Source organism: Porites lutea, chromosome 11, assembly GCF_958299795.1.
Source record: "Porites lutea chromosome 11, jaPorLute2.1, whole genome shotgun sequence".
In the NCBI taxonomy this organism is placed as follows: Eukaryota; Metazoa; Cnidaria; class Anthozoa; order Scleractinia; family Poritidae; genus Porites; species Porites lutea.
In genome coordinates, this window is record NC_133211.1 from 20,593,861 (window position 1) to 20,611,823 (window position 17,963).

At 38.9% G+C, this 17,963-nt stretch overlaps 2 protein-coding genes across 4 annotated transcripts; one reads left to right on the forward strand and one right to left on the reverse strand.

Moving 5' to 3' along the window:
• Nucleotides 1-2,320: 2,320 nt before the first annotated feature.
• LOC140952229 (uncharacterized) lies at nucleotides 2,321-4,559 on the reverse strand. Of its 3 annotated transcripts, none has more exons than XM_073401657.1 (2): nucleotides 4,453-4,550; nucleotides 2,321-4,063 (listed from the first exon to the last, which is right to left on the reverse strand). In XM_073401657.1, the coding sequence occupies exons 1-2, from the start codon at nucleotides 4,464-4,466 to the stop codon at nucleotides 3,031-3,033; spliced, it is 1,047 nt and encodes a 348-aa protein (XP_073257758.1). In that variant the 5' UTR covers nucleotides 4,467-4,550; the 3' UTR covers nucleotides 2,321-3,030. The 3 variants fall into 3 exon arrangements, with proteins under 3 accessions (XP_073257758.1, XP_073257759.1, XP_073257756.1); XM_073401658.1 differs by having other exon boundaries at nucleotides 2,321-4,060; nucleotides 4,453-4,528; XM_073401655.1 differs by having other exon boundaries at nucleotides 2,321-4,559.
• Nucleotides 4,560-5,814: 1,255 nt separating this feature from the next.
• Nucleotides 5,815-17,890, forward strand: LOC140952122 (glutamate receptor 3-like). The gene is made up of 14 exons (XM_073401548.1): nucleotides 5,815-5,950; nucleotides 6,166-6,417; nucleotides 7,268-7,464; nucleotides 8,977-9,030; nucleotides 10,112-10,255; nucleotides 11,299-11,451; nucleotides 11,599-11,733; nucleotides 12,046-12,225; nucleotides 13,081-13,266; nucleotides 14,271-14,456; nucleotides 15,219-15,483; nucleotides 16,033-16,400; nucleotides 16,697-16,918; nucleotides 17,391-17,890. Exons 1-14 carry the CDS (start codon nucleotides 5,845-5,847, stop codon nucleotides 17,613-17,615), a joined length of 2,673 nt encoding a protein of 890 aa, XP_073257649.1. The 5' UTR covers nucleotides 5,815-5,844; the 3' UTR covers nucleotides 17,616-17,890.
• Nucleotides 17,891-17,963: the final 73 nt, after the last annotated feature.

The window sequence follows — 17,963 nt, forward strand, 5'->3', positions numbered from 1 at the left end:
TCAAAGACCCACCAGTACCACTACATGTCATGATCAGACAGGGGAGTTCACTGGTACAAGTACAAGTACAAATACCAGTACCCAACACACGCAAGAGTCGACAATTACCACTGATCCTGAAAGAGATAAGTCCCTGACATGCCAAATAGAGAAGAAGAACAGTGAGTTCTTTTACAAGATTATCAGTGAATTTCCATCACCAAGCATAACAGAGCCAACTGAAATGTTAAGATACTTGCAGAGCAAAATTGTACAAGGCCGACCCTTGGATGTTATAGATGATGCCACAGGGCACGTAGGAGACACTAACTTTATGGCAGTTGACCGTGACAATGTCTTGGAAACAACCTTTGATGAACTACGATCAGTGGAAGATCCAAGAATTACCTTCCAAGTAGAGTCTTATGGTGAGCAGGCTCAAGATATTGGAGGTCCAAGAAAAGAGTGGATCAGGCTTTTCAACCAACAGATCAAGGCAAAATATTTTGACCATGGACTTAAGGAACACTTAGCAGAGGATTACTATTTTGTAGGGCAGATGGCTGCAATTGCCCTTTTACAGAATGGGCAGGCACCAAGGTATTTTTCTGAAGAACTGTTGAATGACATTTTTGTTAGTGATGAATTAGCAAGTTCAAAGTGTGTTTTGAAGCTTCGGCAAGGACTAGATACTCTTGGAATTCACATGTTTGCCCGAAAGTTCCCAATGTTCCTTTACCTGCTTAGACCACCCCAAAACAATGCCAAATTGACAGTTCCACTTATCCTTCATCTCCTTAAACCCACGTTCTCTGAGGAAGGCTCTAACAGTCTAAAGTATGAGAAAGCTGTTTATAGTAAGTTTGTCAAGTACCTGCGAGATGTGGCAAGTGGGCGTAGAGTGACCACATTGGAAAACATCTTGGAATTTGTCACGGGAGCAAGTGAAGAGCCACTGTTGGGGTTTACCCAACAACCAAGCATTCATTTTATGGTTCCCTATGTGCCCGCAAAAGAGACCACAGAAGACAACATCAGTGAAGAACAGGTAAACAATAGTATGTAAGTGATGACTATTGTGTTAGCCACTCCAAGCTTATGGGTGGTGTCACCAGACCTGCAAATGTCATCACCAAGCCTTTTTTTGAATTGTAAATTATAATTATGAAGTTTCAAAGCAGATTAGCAGTAAAAGTATTTTGAAAAATTAGTGCAACAAATTTTGAGCACAAAGGAGTCTTATTTTCCATGGTCTGTGCTCGTATCAACCACAGAAATGACATTGAAACGTTCAAAACTTTGTGGAATCCTATGGTGTGATTATACTGTAGCCAGTATAGAGGCAGCCTAAAAATGGCTACAATGGCTTCACATTAAAAAAACACTTTCTCTGGTACAAAATTAATATTTATCTGCCACACCCCTGGTTATGGCTCAAAAAGGTCCTGTTTAGTAGTCCGGGACAACTAGATTTTCGTACTGGCCCTATTGGCAAGGCACTGGCAAGTCACCTTCTAACTAAATCGTAACCTCAAGCACTCATTCAATGACCTCAAGCTAGCAAAATGTGAGAACGGCTTCTTCAAACAACAAGCTGGAATTCAAGTTTTTTGAAGTGCTGCTACATGTATTACTGTTTGTTTTCCAGTACATGTATATGAGATTTTTGATTGCTCAACAGTCATTTTCACTCTGTTATTTTTTTCCAGGGTACACAAAAGAAAAGGATCACTACGGATTTCTTGCCTAAGGCCCATACTTGTTCTAATACTTTACATTTACCAAGAGGAACCCCAAACCTCCCTCTGCCAGCAGATGGAGAATTGTTCAAACTTTATGACTATGCTTTCAAGAATGCATATTTTGGGGTTGTCTAACAAGGTCCCTGACAATAAGTTTTTTTTGATAGTATTCCTGTTCAGGCAGGATTACACTTCAATATGTTAAACCCAAGCAGCTCACAAATTTGCTTATTATTATTGAACAATTAGATGCACCTAAAGTACATCGGTTTATTAGTTTTTGCAAATTTAAAGTGACTAGCATCAAAACTCAACTCTGTCGTTTTTGAACTTCTCTACTTTTCCCCACTGGTTTTTTATTCAACGTTTCCAAGTTCTCTTCAAGGTTATGAAGAACATGCTTAAAAAGGGTTCTCGTTGATCTTAGAATTAATTATAATGAATAAAACTTCTTTAAGAGAAGTAGATATTATTGTGATTTGAAAAACCTTACTGGAAATAGTTTTACTTCCAATTAAGCAAGGTTACTTTTAATTGGCAGCAAGTGATTGGAAAATATGTATTCAAACATTTTAAGCTTACATGTTTTAACAGTTGGTACCATCATTTCACATTTAAAGTTATTCATGAAAATTGATGGAAATATGAAATAAGAAAAGAAACCACTGAAAAGTTGATATTTTAATGATGAACCATTTCACCCCCAGAGTGAATGATGGAGTCTTTTGATATGGCTCTACCTTTTGAGCCTGTGTACAAAATCCTGACCATTCAAATGAAACCTCTTTTGCAGTACTTTCACAAAGTACAGTTTGTTTTCAGATTTTTACAAAATATATTGTAGAATTTTGTGCAATTTGGATCTAGTTGGCCACTTCTGGGAGTGAAAGGGTTGAATTTAATATTAATGTTAATGTTACTGTTGTCGCAAAACTTTGAACATGCACTAGTAATATGATACTGTTATGAACTTAAGTAGCCAAAAATTAAATAAGCTGGCTGACTGTTAATTTCTGACCTTGAAAATATTGATCAACGTTGGACTGAGGATCACTTTCTTCAATAAAAAGTGTTGAATAATTTAAATACCAGAGTTTTTTTGTGTACATACATTCACTGTTTACAGGAAGTCATTACGACTCCTGAAGGAGGATCATGAGTTGTACACTGATATTTAGAAATTTCCATAATCCAATTCGTGCCCCTCCCTGCTTCCCAGGTTAACATTTGGGCATTGGCATTTTGTACATCACTCATGATGACAGTGAGAACAAGTCAATAACATTGTTCAGTGGCAATACTGTCTTCTTCAGTGTTCTTGCTCTAACTTATGAACTATAATTTCAAGAGCTTTAGCATAAATGTCCACACCAAAACTAGAAGACTCCTGTAAAGGATCAACAGCAGTAGTTAAATAGGCCACCAGTTCATCAGTGTTGTTGCTTGGTAGCTGGGCAGGAAACACTTCAACATTGTTGTTGGATTCTTCAGTTGGTATCGGTGCTTCAGGATCTTCTCCATAAAATGTCATATCTTCAGGCTCAACGTCATTACTGCCATTAGCAAGAGGATTGCATGGATGCATCATCCCATTCAACCACATTTGATTTGGTGACCAACTGTGCTCTGTTTGGACAGGATGGTCATTGAAAGAGACCATCCATTCAGATAAAGCATTGTTTATTCTTGCCAAATAGACATACTGTAAAGTAAACATGTGAATAGGGTTTTCAACATCCAAAACTCCAGTTTGCTCCATTGCATAGAATATGTAGTAAAATACATGGCAAATACATCTGAAAACATCTCTCCATAATCTCTCAATTCTCTGATTTCTTGTGGATGAACCAGCAATGAAACTACCCCGACCTTCTCCCCGAACAGCTACCATTGCATCACATACAGCAGTGTTCTCCACACCATAATCTACCCTGATGCGAGAGGGCCATAACCCACCATCTCGTTCCACAGCACTTTCAAAGAGACCAAGAACCGTTGAAGCAAGATTATTTGTGCTGCAATGAAGGAAAATAATTCTTCTTGAATAACCATCGATGCATCCGTGTATTATAAAGCCCCAGCGAATCAAAGAGTGATGACCATCTAAATGCCATAACGAGTTTGGCCACGGGACAAAATACACTCTCCTTGACACTAATGCACCCCACCTCAATGCGGTGTTCCTTGGATCTACCCTGTTTAAACTCTCTCTGATCCTCCTTCTCTGTATGGTATATCCCAATGCTCTAAAGTATCCACGGAGGTAGGATTCTCCTGTGGTTGACCCATGGCGTGCAATGTAGTCACGAATGATATCGTCGATTTCTTCATCAGTGATGCTACTGAAGAGAGAGAGATTTTCAAGTTCAAATAAACGAACTCGACGCATAATTGTCCAGCGTGACACTTTAAATATACTAGCAATCTTTTGCCATGTAAATCCCAGCCCTCTCAACTCTTCGAGTACCTCAGGCGGAATGTGAACCCGTGGTCTACCTGGGCCTTCAGTCTTGACCAATAGACTAGGGAATGTTATTACTTGCGAGGTATAAGATGCCGTGCTTCCAAAATGATGAAGGAACTTTTCAAGTAGTTCAGAAAACACCACTCTTAAATCGCCTAACAGTTTCAGATCAGTTTCGTCTGTGACTATCCTCGCCAATTGAGCTAGTAATCTTACCGTTCTCTCTAGGAGATCGAAATGGGTTGAAATACGATGTTCACCGCTTACATTTGAGTTCTCATCAAGAAGTTCCTCCGTCCTGTTTAAGACATGCTCAAAGAAACTCTCGATTGCTAAATCATCACAAACATCGATCATGTCTTCCGATTCCGCCATCTTTTGAATCTTTTGTGCGGGAAGAGTGTTACCCAGTACCACGCGTTTATTTTTACTTGTCCCAGTCCCCGAGATTAAATGAATGAGTGCGAACATTGAACGAATATGGGCTGATTGAATTGAATGAATGTATATCGTTCGAACTGAATAAAATGCGGTTGAATAAATTGAATAGACATCAGTGATCAAATTAAACATATATGTATATTTTAAATTGAACGAATACGGAAGGATTGGATTGAATAAGTATCAGTGTTCAGATTGAATGACTTTTAGTAGATTAAATTGAATAAATATCAGTTATTAAATTGAATGATTGGGGATTGAATTGAATGAAAATTAAGGATTAAATTGAATAGAAGTAAGCAAATAGCAAAAAAAGGTATTAAATTGAATGCATTTATAAATATTGAATATTGCTACATTTGGCTTGGCATAGCGGATCAAAATTTTGCGCCATTTAGATGGCGCATTTGATTGGCTCTCAGTGAGTTCCTTTGTTTTTTAGCCAATCAGAATGTCACGTTTGTTACTCTTTTCTGCACTAAATTACCTTTTTTCTGCACTCAATTACCTTTTTTCTGCACTGTGTTACCTAAAAACTGCATTCCTCTTAGCCAATCACAATCGAGAAATTTTTTCATGTATATTATTATTTATATAACAATTGCTTTATAAAACAGGGAGTAATCGGGATAGCATTTTGAAGTTAACGAAGGCAAAAAATTCACCTTAGGCGGCCAATTGTGATGACTTCGCTTTAACCAATATTTTGAGTCTTCATTAACATTGTGTATTCACTCATGACCAGTCTTAATTTTTGATCAACACTACCAAGACCTTTAACAGCCAGATAGCTGTAAATACTAAAATATTTGCAAGTCAAATCCGGTTTTGCAAACAGCGACAAAAGTATATAGATATTTAGTTGCAATTGGGAGATCAAGATTGTTTCTAGTTTGTTCTATTGCTGTTAATTCCAAATTTCTTGATTCTTGATTTGAAATTGTAACTAACGAGCTCAGAAACTGTATCTCCTTTCATGTATGGCATACAACTGGTGAAACGATAGCCTCTTACCCAAGCGATTTTAGGGGAATCCCATTTTCTCCCTCTCTCCCTGTCGTGGGGAAGGAAGAAATACGACTCCCCTACGAACGTCTGCGTGGAAGGTCGGTGAGCCGACAGCTATACAATGAATTTTTAGATTATAACTTAATATTTTTTTAATAAAATATCTTTATAGGTGTAATTCATCATCCAAACCATGACTTCCTTGCCAATATGCTGAGAAAAAGTGTTACTGACGTCAACAGGACACTTACCGGGGATAAATACATTAACTTAACATCCATCAGAACGACATCATCGAAGGAGTTGTTATCATACAGTAAGTACTTTTAAAGCCGGTAAAGAAGAGAATGTTGCCGATACAAGATCAGCCACGTGTTCGGGTGTGAAAATTTGGTGTTGATCCGTTTGTTCTGATCACAGCACTGTTATATTTAACTTTAATGTTTAACCAGTCTCTTCTACTTACTAGGCCTGAATAAAGTTAAACCATTTTCAATCATTTATTTCCCTCTTTTTTATCTTTTGTACCAGATAACTTGAAAGACATGTCGTGCGCAATAGCAATATTTGATTTGTCCTTTGGTGACCACCACTCGTTTTCGTTTGCTGAGGTGCTGGGTATACCGTTATTCAGCTTTAAGCCCATCTTGCGAGACTTGTCGAATCGATTTGTTTACTCTGCATTGCCGTCTTATGATATGTACGCACGTGCCATAATTGACGTCATAGTGTTTACCGTTGGTGAAGACAGTCCCAGGGAACCAGTGGCAATTGTGTTTGAAGGTAGGCGATAATTCAAAACGGGGATGTTACTAAAACGGGAAACGGGTAGCGGGGAACGAGCACGCGGACAGGGAAATTGAAAATTGAGAACAAAGCAGAGAATTTGAAATGAAGTTACTACTGTATAATAACAACTGTTAACCAGAATAACCGAGAAGTACGGTAGATAATCTAATCGACGCCGCCTATCAAACGAACGCCTTTTGTCAAAAAACGCCTCTTCTACGATGTTAAGTTTGTATTGGACGCCTATCTCTAATATACGCCCCCTGCCTAATAGACTCTGCCCATGACAATTACTCTTAAATACTAAGAATTAGCAAAAGGGAGAAAAATCATAAAGTTTCTTCAGTTTCTTGCTTGATTAACAAGGGTTTGCGTATTGCGTTTTTCGATGTCAAGTTGAAAGTAAGGACAGACTAACGATGACAACACAATTACCTTGAAGAGGATTCTAAACGGCCTAGACGTACACTTCGTGTCAATGAATGAACTGGGTATTCTGCTGTTTATAAATTCTCTTTCATTTTCTCCGAAAGCATTATATGTTTTTTTGAGCTTGTTGCAGCTATGAAAATAACTGCATCTCTCTTTTAAACGCCTCTATTAAACGCCCTTCTTGGTCTCCTAAAGTTAAATTAACGCCCCTGGCGTCTATTATGTCAGTTACGCTATACCTGATTTGTTTTCTATGTGTAAAGTCAAGATATGGATGTCTAGATATTGGTTCCTTTATTTCTTTGAACACGCTACAAGTGCTGATTTTCTGAAAAGTCTCTTGCCGTGTTTTAATGTAGCACTGAGAATTTCTTTTGTTGGAAACTCTAATAAACTTCACCATTTCTTTTAGACGAGTACTCCAGAGTTGCAACGAAAGTGTACTCAATAGCTCGTGAACTCGAAAGATTTGAAGTTGACGCAATCCCTGAAGTAAACATAAACAACGAAGAGGAATTTCAACGTGCACTTGAAGTTCTTCCAAAGACTTGTGCAAATATCGTGCTGGTCATTTGCAGACCAGAAAACCTGGATGATATCCTGGAGAAGGTACAGGTCTAGCTCTTAAATTTTAGTTTTTTACTGAGTACTTAGACAGAATCAATTAATAAGTGTGTGATGTAGCTAGTCTTATTTACTCTTTCTTTAAACTGTGTGCCAGGCTATGTGCAAACCGCGTACGCAACATTCTTGGCCAACAACTCCCAACATTGTTGGATGGTACATGTTGAGTTCGTTTGCACACCCTGTTGCACATTGTTACGCAAAATTTGAAAGCGGGCAAACTTTTAGCCCCGTGCAAACGGACGCAAGATTGTTGGCCCAACAACTCCCAACATTGTTGGGAGTTCTTGCGTCCGTTTGCACGTAGCTTTAAATGGCATTCTTTAGAGTAGAAATTCCTTCGAGTGGAAGGCTGGGCTAAAATTGCCCGCCTTTTTAATAATGCCGATCTCGGAGGGTGCTGTCGAACCTTCTTCGATCTGCCTAATTCTCCTAAATTTTAGTTTTTTACTGAATACTTAGACAGAATCAATAAGTGTGTGATGTAGCTAGTCTTATTTACTCTTTCTTTAAACTGTGTGCCAGCAGGCTATGTGCAAACCGCGTACGCAACATTCTCGGCCAACAACTCCCAACATTGTTGGATGGTACATGTTGAGTTCGTTTGCACACCCTGTTGCACATTGTTGTGCAAAATTTGAAAGCGGGCAAACTTTTAGCCCCGTGCAAACGGACGCAAGATTGTTGGCCCAACAACTCCCAACATTGTTGGGAGTTCTTGCGTCCGTTTGCACGTAGCTTTAAATGGCATTCTTTAGAGTAGAAATTCCTTCGAGTGGAAGGCTGGGCTAAAATTGCCCGCCTTTTTAATAATGCCGATCTCGGAGGGTGCTGTCGAACCTTCTTCGATCTGCCTAATTCTTTAGATGATACGAAAGACGAATCTACTGAATTACTAAATGTCCTTGGTTATTTACCGTTTTGGGACGGGAATTAATATGGCGTCCAGTTTTGGGGACGATCCTACTATGTGAGAGCCTGTCACAGGCTAGAGCTGTAAAAACAAATACAAAGAAAGCGACGAAATTTGGCTTGCCGGTGGTTACTGATGCGTAGAAAAATTCATTCACAGTGAATTTTTAACAAATTCTTGAAAATGCACTCGACACATCCCCTAAAACATTGTCAATTAAAACATAAACAAAGCTCTTTAAAGAGACCTCCTTTATTTTAAAAAAATTTATGATTTGGTAAATACTAAAATAACTATCCCTTCAGAGTTAGTGCATAATATTTCATACATTGTTCGACGCCTCGCATTTTCTTTTATATAAACGACTATTCACCTCCCTTTAAAACTAATGATATATATGTGTAGTCAACAAGGCAACCACAAATTGAATTCGTCAAGGTAGCTCACAAGCGGGAATGCAGCCTATTCTGACAAACTTGAAATTAAAACCGACGCTGAATTTTTTCGTATTCAAGTTGACTATCCAATTTAGTTGTCAGAATAATAAATTTGACTAATTAACTATATATTTTTTTCTTTTAAAGGCTTTACAACTTGGTGCTATGAATGAAAAATCCAGATGGTTTGCTTTGAATATGGTGCGCATTTTTTTTCTTTGGGGGGGAGGAGGGGGTGGATAAATTCCGTCGAGTTTTACTTCATTGTCGCTTGCTGTGAGAATGTCTAAGGTCGTTGTTGCATCCGAGAAAGTCTCAATGATCACTTTTCGCCTTTATTTGCCATTCATTTTTTTCACAAAGTCTATATGCACCTTGTTTATCCCCCAAACGTTTGCATAAGCATTGTCTTCGATTTCCCTTGGGATGACTGTAATACCCAGGAGAAATTGAAAACAATAGTCAGGATTTGTTTTTTTTTTGGTAGGGGGGGGGGGGGGGGGCGGAGGAGCGGGGGTGGGAGGAAGGTAAACAAAGTGCATTATAGTCTTTGTGAAAATGATGAATTACCGTCTTGAAAGCTTAAAGTACTTTATAGACATTTTCACATGACGTTACAATGGCCATATTGGTGTACAAAACAATGAAACGGCGGTCATTTTGGTTTACCAAGATAATCCTGTGGAACTATTTTCTCTGCATATAAAAGACTGTCTTTTATTGCCAGAAATCAACATAGCCACTGATCACGTAAGTGAAGACGATCTATTTCGTTGTTCGCCCCCCCTGGGAAACCACGTGACACAATGCCTAAATCCTCTTGCCGCGTGCAGACAGGGAGAGTACTGTGAATAAGGTTTAGTACAAGTATTAGAAAACATGCTGTAGCTTATTTCATTTAGTCTTAGAAGCTCAGCCGAGAACATTTTAAAAATCTATTTCTTTTTAAAACATTTCCTGAGGATGTTTATACATACTGTTTGAAGAAATGTCTTGATTTAGAAAACACACTTGCAATTTTTCCTGTAACCGTTAAAGGTGTATCGAAGCAGGTGAAAAAGGGATTTGCGAGTGCTTATCAGTTATTTGTAAACTTAAAATTTATATTTGGCGTCGAAGCTTGGGGGAAAAGAGAAATCACCTCAAATTTTAGTGGTCAATAAATTTGTTTTATTCCTTGAGGCATCGGAGTGAAGTATAAATTTTAAAATATATCAAAATCATTAGATCTATTGTCACAGTGATTCTCATTATTCGTTTTCGTTATTTTTTCCTTCCATAGGACTTTAATGGAAATATATCTAAAAAATGTTTTAAGGGACTTGTAGGTCTCCGGGTGAACTTAACAGATCCTGAGAAGGCACAAAAATTAAAGGAGGATGCTGAGAGAAAAACAAAAAATGGCGACCTCAAGAAAACACCCGAGGTACTTCGATAACTACTTGCTTTTATAGGACACTGAAATTATAATAGTCCTCCTCTTTGCTTCCTGACAACCAGAGTCATAGAGTAGCTTAGCTCAAAATAAAGCTAAAATCTGTCGACTAACCCCACGATGTTTAGGAACCAAGCCAAAAAAGTAGGAATATCTACATCATCATCATCATTATCATCATCATCATCATCATCATCATCATTATCATCGTCATCATTATTATCATCAACTCCAAAAGCTCATCAACAATTCAAATAGAAAATTAAAAGTAAATTAATGTTTAATTGAGAATCTCCGCTTAAACAAATGCCCCTTGTTCTTTTATTGATTAAACTATATACGTTAGTTGATTTTCTTGATCAATATGCACCTTCCCAAATTGAAGTGAATTGAAAGAGGTTTTACTATCTTGGTCTTTTGATGGACCAACATTCACTACTGATCATTTCCGATTTCCAAAAACCCTTACTTTCAAAACGAGGCCACATCCAAAAGGATCAAATGAATGAATGAATCAATGAATCAATGAATGAAACTATTTTCATGACAAAGTCTTCACGTTAAAGACTTCACAATGATTATTGATTTCAGAAAGCCGAGGCTAGAGGCAATTTGGAGATGGCTTATTAACAATGGTAACTGACCCCATTCCAAAGCTTATGCTGCTGATATTTCGAAAACCGAAAATGCATTTAGTTTGCCAGAACGCAGAAGTACAGTGCGGTCGTCGCTTCTCTCCACCCGAAAAGTAATGTCTGGGAACCCGAGCCGTCAAACGAATTGTGTGACGTAAACTGCCTTTTGCGTTGTTGGTGACCAATCGGAATAGAGGATAAAAAGAAAGCTCGAATGAGTCGTCGCGACCTCGCGAGCTGACGTATTTAGGAATTTGACTAGTTTACTTTTCGGGTGGAGAGAAGCGAAGACCAGAAATAAGTCTGCGTTTGCAGGCTAAAGTGCAGTTATTATCCGGAAGAAGAAAATGTACTTATCCTAATTCTAATACTCCACTCGCTTCTATTTCATTTGTTTAGGTTATCTATGCTTTGGTCAACGATACTTTATTCGCGGTAGTGGACGCCTTTAAAAAGGACGCAGCTGGAAAAATTCCCAAGTTAGGAAATTGCTTTACATCAGGAAAACGAAGTACAAGTGGAATAGAAATGCTCAAGAACCTTAATAATAAAGTAAGTAAAAATGATGTCTCACTAAGTAGTTTTTTGTCCTAGAAAATTGTGACTTTACGCACGATCAAATAAAATGTTTACCCAACTCCTGTTGCAGCAATTTCTCATATGTCTTGTCATTTACCTTTTTCTTAATTTGCATTCAAGGTAAAGTTTGCTGGAATAACAGGAGAGGTGAGATTTGATAATAATACTAGAAGCAGGGTGGTAGAGAGGCTGGACATAGTTAACGTCCAAGTTCAAGAAAACGACAATGAGGAGACGGAGTCTGTTCTTGTAAACGTAAGTAAAACCATTGCAATGAGTTGTTGCAGAGAGCTCCAATTAAGAGTCAGCCAAACGTCAACCTCGTTCCCAGGGTTCTCTCCTACCCGCCCGAACGAGGTTGGCTAAACGTTTGATAACGCCATTTTTCACATATGTAACTGGAACCTTGATTGAGCTTTTCAGCTGCAAATAACAAGAGCCTCGAGCAAGCACAGCAAAACAACTGTGTTAACCTACTCCCATGCAAAGACAGCTCACAGCCAATCAGAGTACGCTTGCTATATATCCTTGTCATTTTATAAATAAATTTTTTGGTTATTAAAATAGGTTGGTCTTTGGAATAAGAACGGAGGAAAAACAACAAATAAACCCGTCCAGTTGAACAACATGGACGCTATTGATTGGACAGGGGATTTCTGGCAGGAGTTGCAATGCTTAAGGAAGCAAAGAACGAAGAAAAAAGGAAAAGCCTTAGAAGGAAGGACGTTAAAAGTTGTTACCATAGTGGTAATTTTGCATAATCACATTTACCGAAGAATGATAGTTCATGACTTAAACTAGCTATTTTGATCCGTAACGGTCATAAGTAAGGCCCATGTTTGAGATCCAAACCACTCACTCGAGGATGAGCTGTTACCCTGCGAAGAGACTGAACTCTTCAGTTTTCGCATTAGGCTAATTTAGCAACAGAACGGGAACGTCAGTTGACGACGGTGCGGGCAGATCAAACAACTGGCTTGACCAATGACAGAGCGGCAAATTGGGCACCGGAAGTCGTGTTTAGTCATTTCCGCGCGCTTTCCCGTCGTCAACTGACGTTCCCGTCCTGTTACTAAATCAGCCTAATGTATGCTGTGTCAGTCGTGCGAAAATTAACTTCTGCCGAGAACCACCGCTCTATTCCAGAAATGTGGGCTAACGAATGAATTAAAAATTACTGGTTTATAGCCTGCTCTGAACCGGTTTTGAATATCGCTGTGTTATTGTTTGTTTGCTTCACTAAGTCATAATAAGCCCGTAAAATTCTCTATGGTTAATATCCCGGCTGCAGAAATTTGTGTTTCAAACAGTTGAAAACCCCGTCTGGCTATCAAGCATTGACGCGAGTTGAGGCCTCGTGCATGAACCATAAAAAATGGTGCGATTATCAGAGCAGAGGTTGTTTCTCTTACGCCCGTGTATATATCGTATTTCCTCAGCTTCAAGACGAGTACTCTGGTCAAATTGGAACAGAAGCAGACTTTTTCGGAGGATTTTAGTTATCTTTAGCTTTGAATGTTTAATTGAAATACAGGACTACACAAGAGTCTGTTTGAAGAATCGATTACTAATCCAACAACTCGGCTTTCTTTCTGTATTTAGGATTCACCATTTTGTGAGAATAAAAGCAGCCATTCTGGTGATGGGAAAACCAATGGTGGACATGGATATGAAGGTTTCAGTATCGACCTACTCGAGAAAATAAAGGATAGAATGGGCTTCAACTACGAACTTGATATTTCCAAGGAAGGAACGATGAATAGTCTTATTAAGCATCTTCAAGACAAGGTGATAACAAAGCTCTTGTTCATGATCTTTTAAAATTTAAGAACAAATGGTCCCTCCAGCACAGAGTAATAATCATGTAGAGATCTTGGTTAACCTAAAGCATGCTCTCGCGTAGGGGTTTTAGCGCTGCTCTTAGCATTTGAATGGGTTTATTTTTCGCCCAAGCAAGCTGCTAGGAGTAGAAATAAGTTTCGTTGAACGTTGAAGTGCCCCACCCTAGCCTTGAGAACGTTGAGAAGATGTTAGACCCCTATAGGAATAGCTCTTATACATGTTTGCGTCAGACGAGTGGATTGCACCATCAAGCCTCGTTTTCAAAATGAGGATTTTGTTAAAAACCGACGGGGTTTGGTGGTGAAATTTACTCATCTGACCTATTCACGCATAACTGCTATTGAACGCATCACCTCCTTTAACCAATGATAAATTAACCGACTAATTGCCAAGCCACCCTAGGCCTTGGCTAGGTATTAAACCATGACTAGATAAACGCTTTTGAGTTAAACTTTGCTAATTCCCAGCCCTGTTACTTTTTTCTCCTCATGACTGTATCACGACGGTAAGCATTCAGGATTTTCTTTTAATTCTGCTTTTTTAGCTTTCTTTCTTACAATCAACGAACCTCAAGACCATCATATCGTGATAACCATTATGGCTGTAAAAACAATGCCCTGGATTACGCTCCCGTTTTGATACTTTTGGCCGCAATTTTAGCCAGCTTTTAGAACTTCGTAACTAGCAGCAAAAACTAAAACAGTACATATTAAACAAAGAGAGAATGACCAGACTTTTCGATCGGAAATCCAGGGGCAGGTGTTCCCAGTATTATCAGCTTTAATGCAATATCTTTAAAACAGCTACGCAGCTCACTGTATCAAAGCGCTTTTTGCGAGCATTTTCTAAGTCACAAATTTTTCTTTGGATTGCCATATAAGAATAAGCCCCCCCTTAAAAAATTTTAAATCATTTGTTTCTAATATACTGATGTTTTTCTCTTTCTTTAGAAAGCTCATGTAGCCATCGGAGCCATCACTATCACTTCTGCGAGAGAGCTGAAAGTAGATTTTAGCAAACCTTTCATGGACTTCAAAATTAGTCTCTTAATGCCAAAACCGACAAAAGAAGATCTGAATCTCTTCGGATTTCTTCTACCATTTGAAATGGATGTCTGGCTTTCAACAATCGCTGTTGTAAGCTGTTTTTCTCTTTTTATCAGGTTACTAGATGGGTTGCTCAAAATACTAAACCTTCTACACTAGACACATGCCAAAACCGACAAAAGAAGATCTGAATCTCTTCGGATTTCTTCTACCATTTGAAATGGATGTCTGGCTTTCAACAATCGCTGTTGTAAGCTGTTTTTCTCTTTTTATCAGGTTACTAGATGGGTTACTCAAAATATTAAACCTTCTATACTAGACACATGCTTTAAAGATTATGCTGGAGTTCGGGGGCGAGGGAAGGCGGGGGAGGGCGCACTTCCTTAATTGGCCTAAACAAGGTATGGATTTTAGGAACAGGGTAAGAAATTTCCTATATAGCGTCTTGAGTAGAGTATCTTTTTCATCCGGAAACATTTCAGAGAGTGTAAAGGCTGGTGATTAGCGGTCTCTCGTGCATTTTGTGGTACCAACAGTTTTCTCCAAAAAAACCCACTTCAATGATATTAGTTTTAATATATATGCAAATCGAACGACTCAGCTCAGGATAATAATAAGGTCTCGTCTTTTAAACACGAGCTAAGTTAGCTCATTATCTCATCATTCTCTTTTAATTTGCGTTAATCACAATCTAATCCTTAGAATCGGTGTTAAAATTCGGCCCTTTTTAATAATATCCATCAGCTTAAACCCTTATCACTTTATTTTTTTTTTATTTTACATGTTTGCCTGCTTTTGGAGTGAGTTACAAAACTGAGCATGTTAACTCCTTCATGTTCTTCTTGTCTCCAGGTTATAGGTATCACTCTGCTAATCTACTGCTTGGATTACTTCAGTCCTAGTGGTTACCGGGCTAGGGCGGTCAGCACTGGTGAGGGCGATGGTGACGAGCTGAACTTGTTCAACAGTTTATGGTTTTCCCTGGGGTCTATTTTGCAGCAAGGTGCTGACAACACGCCTAGATGTGCCTCTGGTAGAATGTTAGCTGGAGCTTTTTGGTTCTTTACCCTAATTTTGATTTCCACTTACACTGCAAACTTGGCTGCGTATTTCACAGGTAATGAATGAGTGGATTATTATTCATATATGGGAGGAGCAGTACGGCTTAGCTGTCAAATCAGGTTTGCTTTTGAAGGTTCCAGGTTGCCCTAGTGACCTCTTGTGCGGCTTCAACTCCTCGTCCATGTTTTTTAACTGAGGGTAATACAGTTACGTAGAATATTTTCGCCTTTCAAACCTTGGTAAATTAGTTCAGTCTGTTCACCCCTTACCATCCCCAATTCTTTTCGTAACTTGCGTTGTGTGAACGATGATTACTAAACAGCAGCCTGCGTATACAGCCGTCTCTTCTTGCTCCTCGTCGCTTTATAAGGGAACGTCCCTGGGGGCGAGGAGCGAGCAGAGACGGCTGCTTTTTCAGGATTAATTGACGGCAAAACATTTTTTGATCATGTCCAAAGACAACATTGATGTCACCCAAACATCCATGTTACACTGTACCTACACACTCGTTTAATGCCCTCATATATTACCCTGAAGGCTAACAGTGAACTGTTACAGGTGATTCTTTTTCAAAGCAATTAATCAACGAAGATTTCTTTCACAGCCAAGAACATAAAAAGCACCATACAATCCTTAGAAGACCTGGCCAATCAGAACAAAATAAAATATGGTGTCTTAAACGACGGGTCACTTTCCGATTTCTTCAAAAAATCAGAAGTAGAAACATACCAGAAAATGTATAACACAATGAAAAAGGGTAACACCTTTGTCAACTCGACAAAAGACGGAGTGGCCAAGGTGCAAGAGGGAGGGTTTGCTTACTTGACCGACGAACCATATCTAGACTACTACAACATGAAGGAACCTTGTAACACGACGATGCTGAAAAATCTGCTGGAAGCTAAAAGTTACGGCATTGCACTGCAAAGAAATTCTGACCTGACGGATCAAATTTCAGTTGCAATACTCAAGGTAACTAGAAAAATTAATAAATGAGTAAATAAACAAACAAATAAATAAGTTAAGTATGCAAAGGAGTTTCTTATACATTTCCTGCGTTACAGCCTATTTATGAATGCAGTAAGAATAGCTAAAAACGCCAATACCGCGGCCTGACACAGTTTCTTCTCTGGTGATTCCCACTTTACACTTACAAACTATATGCTAGGTATTCCGCTTAGCCTTACTCTCTCAACCCACCCTTCCACCCAGCCAGGCTCAATCCTCAAGAAGTCTAAGGTGTAGTTGATTCTGTGTTCATTTTGCAGCTAAGGGAAGAGGGTTTCTTGGATAAGCTCCGTCAAAAATGGTGGGATCATCGCAGTGACTGCGAAAAAGAAAAGCCAGCGTCAGCTTCAACGATGAGGATTTCTTTGGATCACATGGCTGGGGTCTTCATTGTTCTGGCAGGGGGAATAGTTGTATCTATAGTATTTCTGCTGATCGAAAGACGATGTAGCAATCTAAAGCAACAACTTAATAAACCAGAAGTAAGCAAAGATCGAAAATTCGAAACATCTTAGAGTGTGAGCGAGTGAAGAAAAGAGTGGAAAATGTTAAGCTAGAGTGAAGAGAATGCATATGTTCAAATAACCGTGGGGAAACTTTTGAAAAAAAAAAACGGAAATCCACTTCAGATTAGCCCGACAGACAGAAGAGAACGGAGAGACAACCCATCAGTTCAGTATGTCAAGATCACCAAACACTTATAAATTTTCAACAAGCAGATGTTTTTAGGCTTCTTCTCGTGTTCCTTCAAAACGAACGTCGTTCGCGAGGTACGAACACGTGATGAAGCCCTAAGAACGTCCTCGAAGAAGACTACCGACCGCAGAGTATTGTCCTTGAATAGAATGTATCATTCAATTTCAGAGGAACATTTCATTGCTAAAATACAGTTTCACAGTTAGGAAAATTATGATTATTTCAAGGTTGAAAAATGTATAATAATTCTCTTTACAGTCGATGATGAGCGTCAGAGATCAGATGGATCAACTAACGATGACACCAAGAGTCTTCTCCAGGCCTCTCTCCTTTGAGACCAAAACCTTCGACAACGCGGACAATATCAATTGTAGAAGCATGGACGCGAAGGATGGGGTCCAACCACGTGACAGCCTAGGCGTCCCGAGGAGGCAAGCCAGACTTCCCAATATTTATGCGGGTGCCCCGGAAAGTAATCTGTAAATGGCTTTTGGCACAATGAAGTTATATACCAAATGCGGTTGACGACTGAAAGCCTCATAGTCGAGTTATATTTAAGGGTGTTTTAACATGTTTTGACACTAGAGACGGATTATTCGTTGGATAATTCTCGTCAGACATATAATATGTCTTAATTTGAAAATGGAACGGTCTTAATTTTGGATGGACAATTTGCCTGACTTTATGCAACTGTTTTTCCGTCAATTTTAACGGATTTTGAAGATGGATTATCCGTCTCAGACGGATAAGCTTCAAAAGTAACGCTAAGCTTCAAAATAAAATTGCATTCAATAAAAATGTCTTTTTCGTCTCTGCTCATCGCTGATACAA

Bases quoted from the DNA above. Each gene is read 5' to 3' on its own strand.
- LOC140952229 (XM_073401655.1), bottom strand. From the start codon at position 4,542: ATGATCGATGTTTGTGATGATTTAGCAATCGAGAGTTTCTTTGAGCAT.
- LOC140952122 (XM_073401548.1), top strand. From the start codon at position 5,845: ATGCTGAGAAAAAGTGTTACTGACGTCAACAGGACACTTACCGGGGAT. The intron at 11,452-11,598 runs GTAAGTAAAAAT...TTTGCATTCAAG, and splicing joins TCAAGAACCTTAATAATAAA to GTAAAGTTTGCTGGAATAAC. The intron at 12,226-13,080 runs GTAATTTTGCAT...TTCTGTATTTAG, and splicing joins TAAAAGTTGTTACCATAGTG to GATTCACCATTTTGTGAGAA.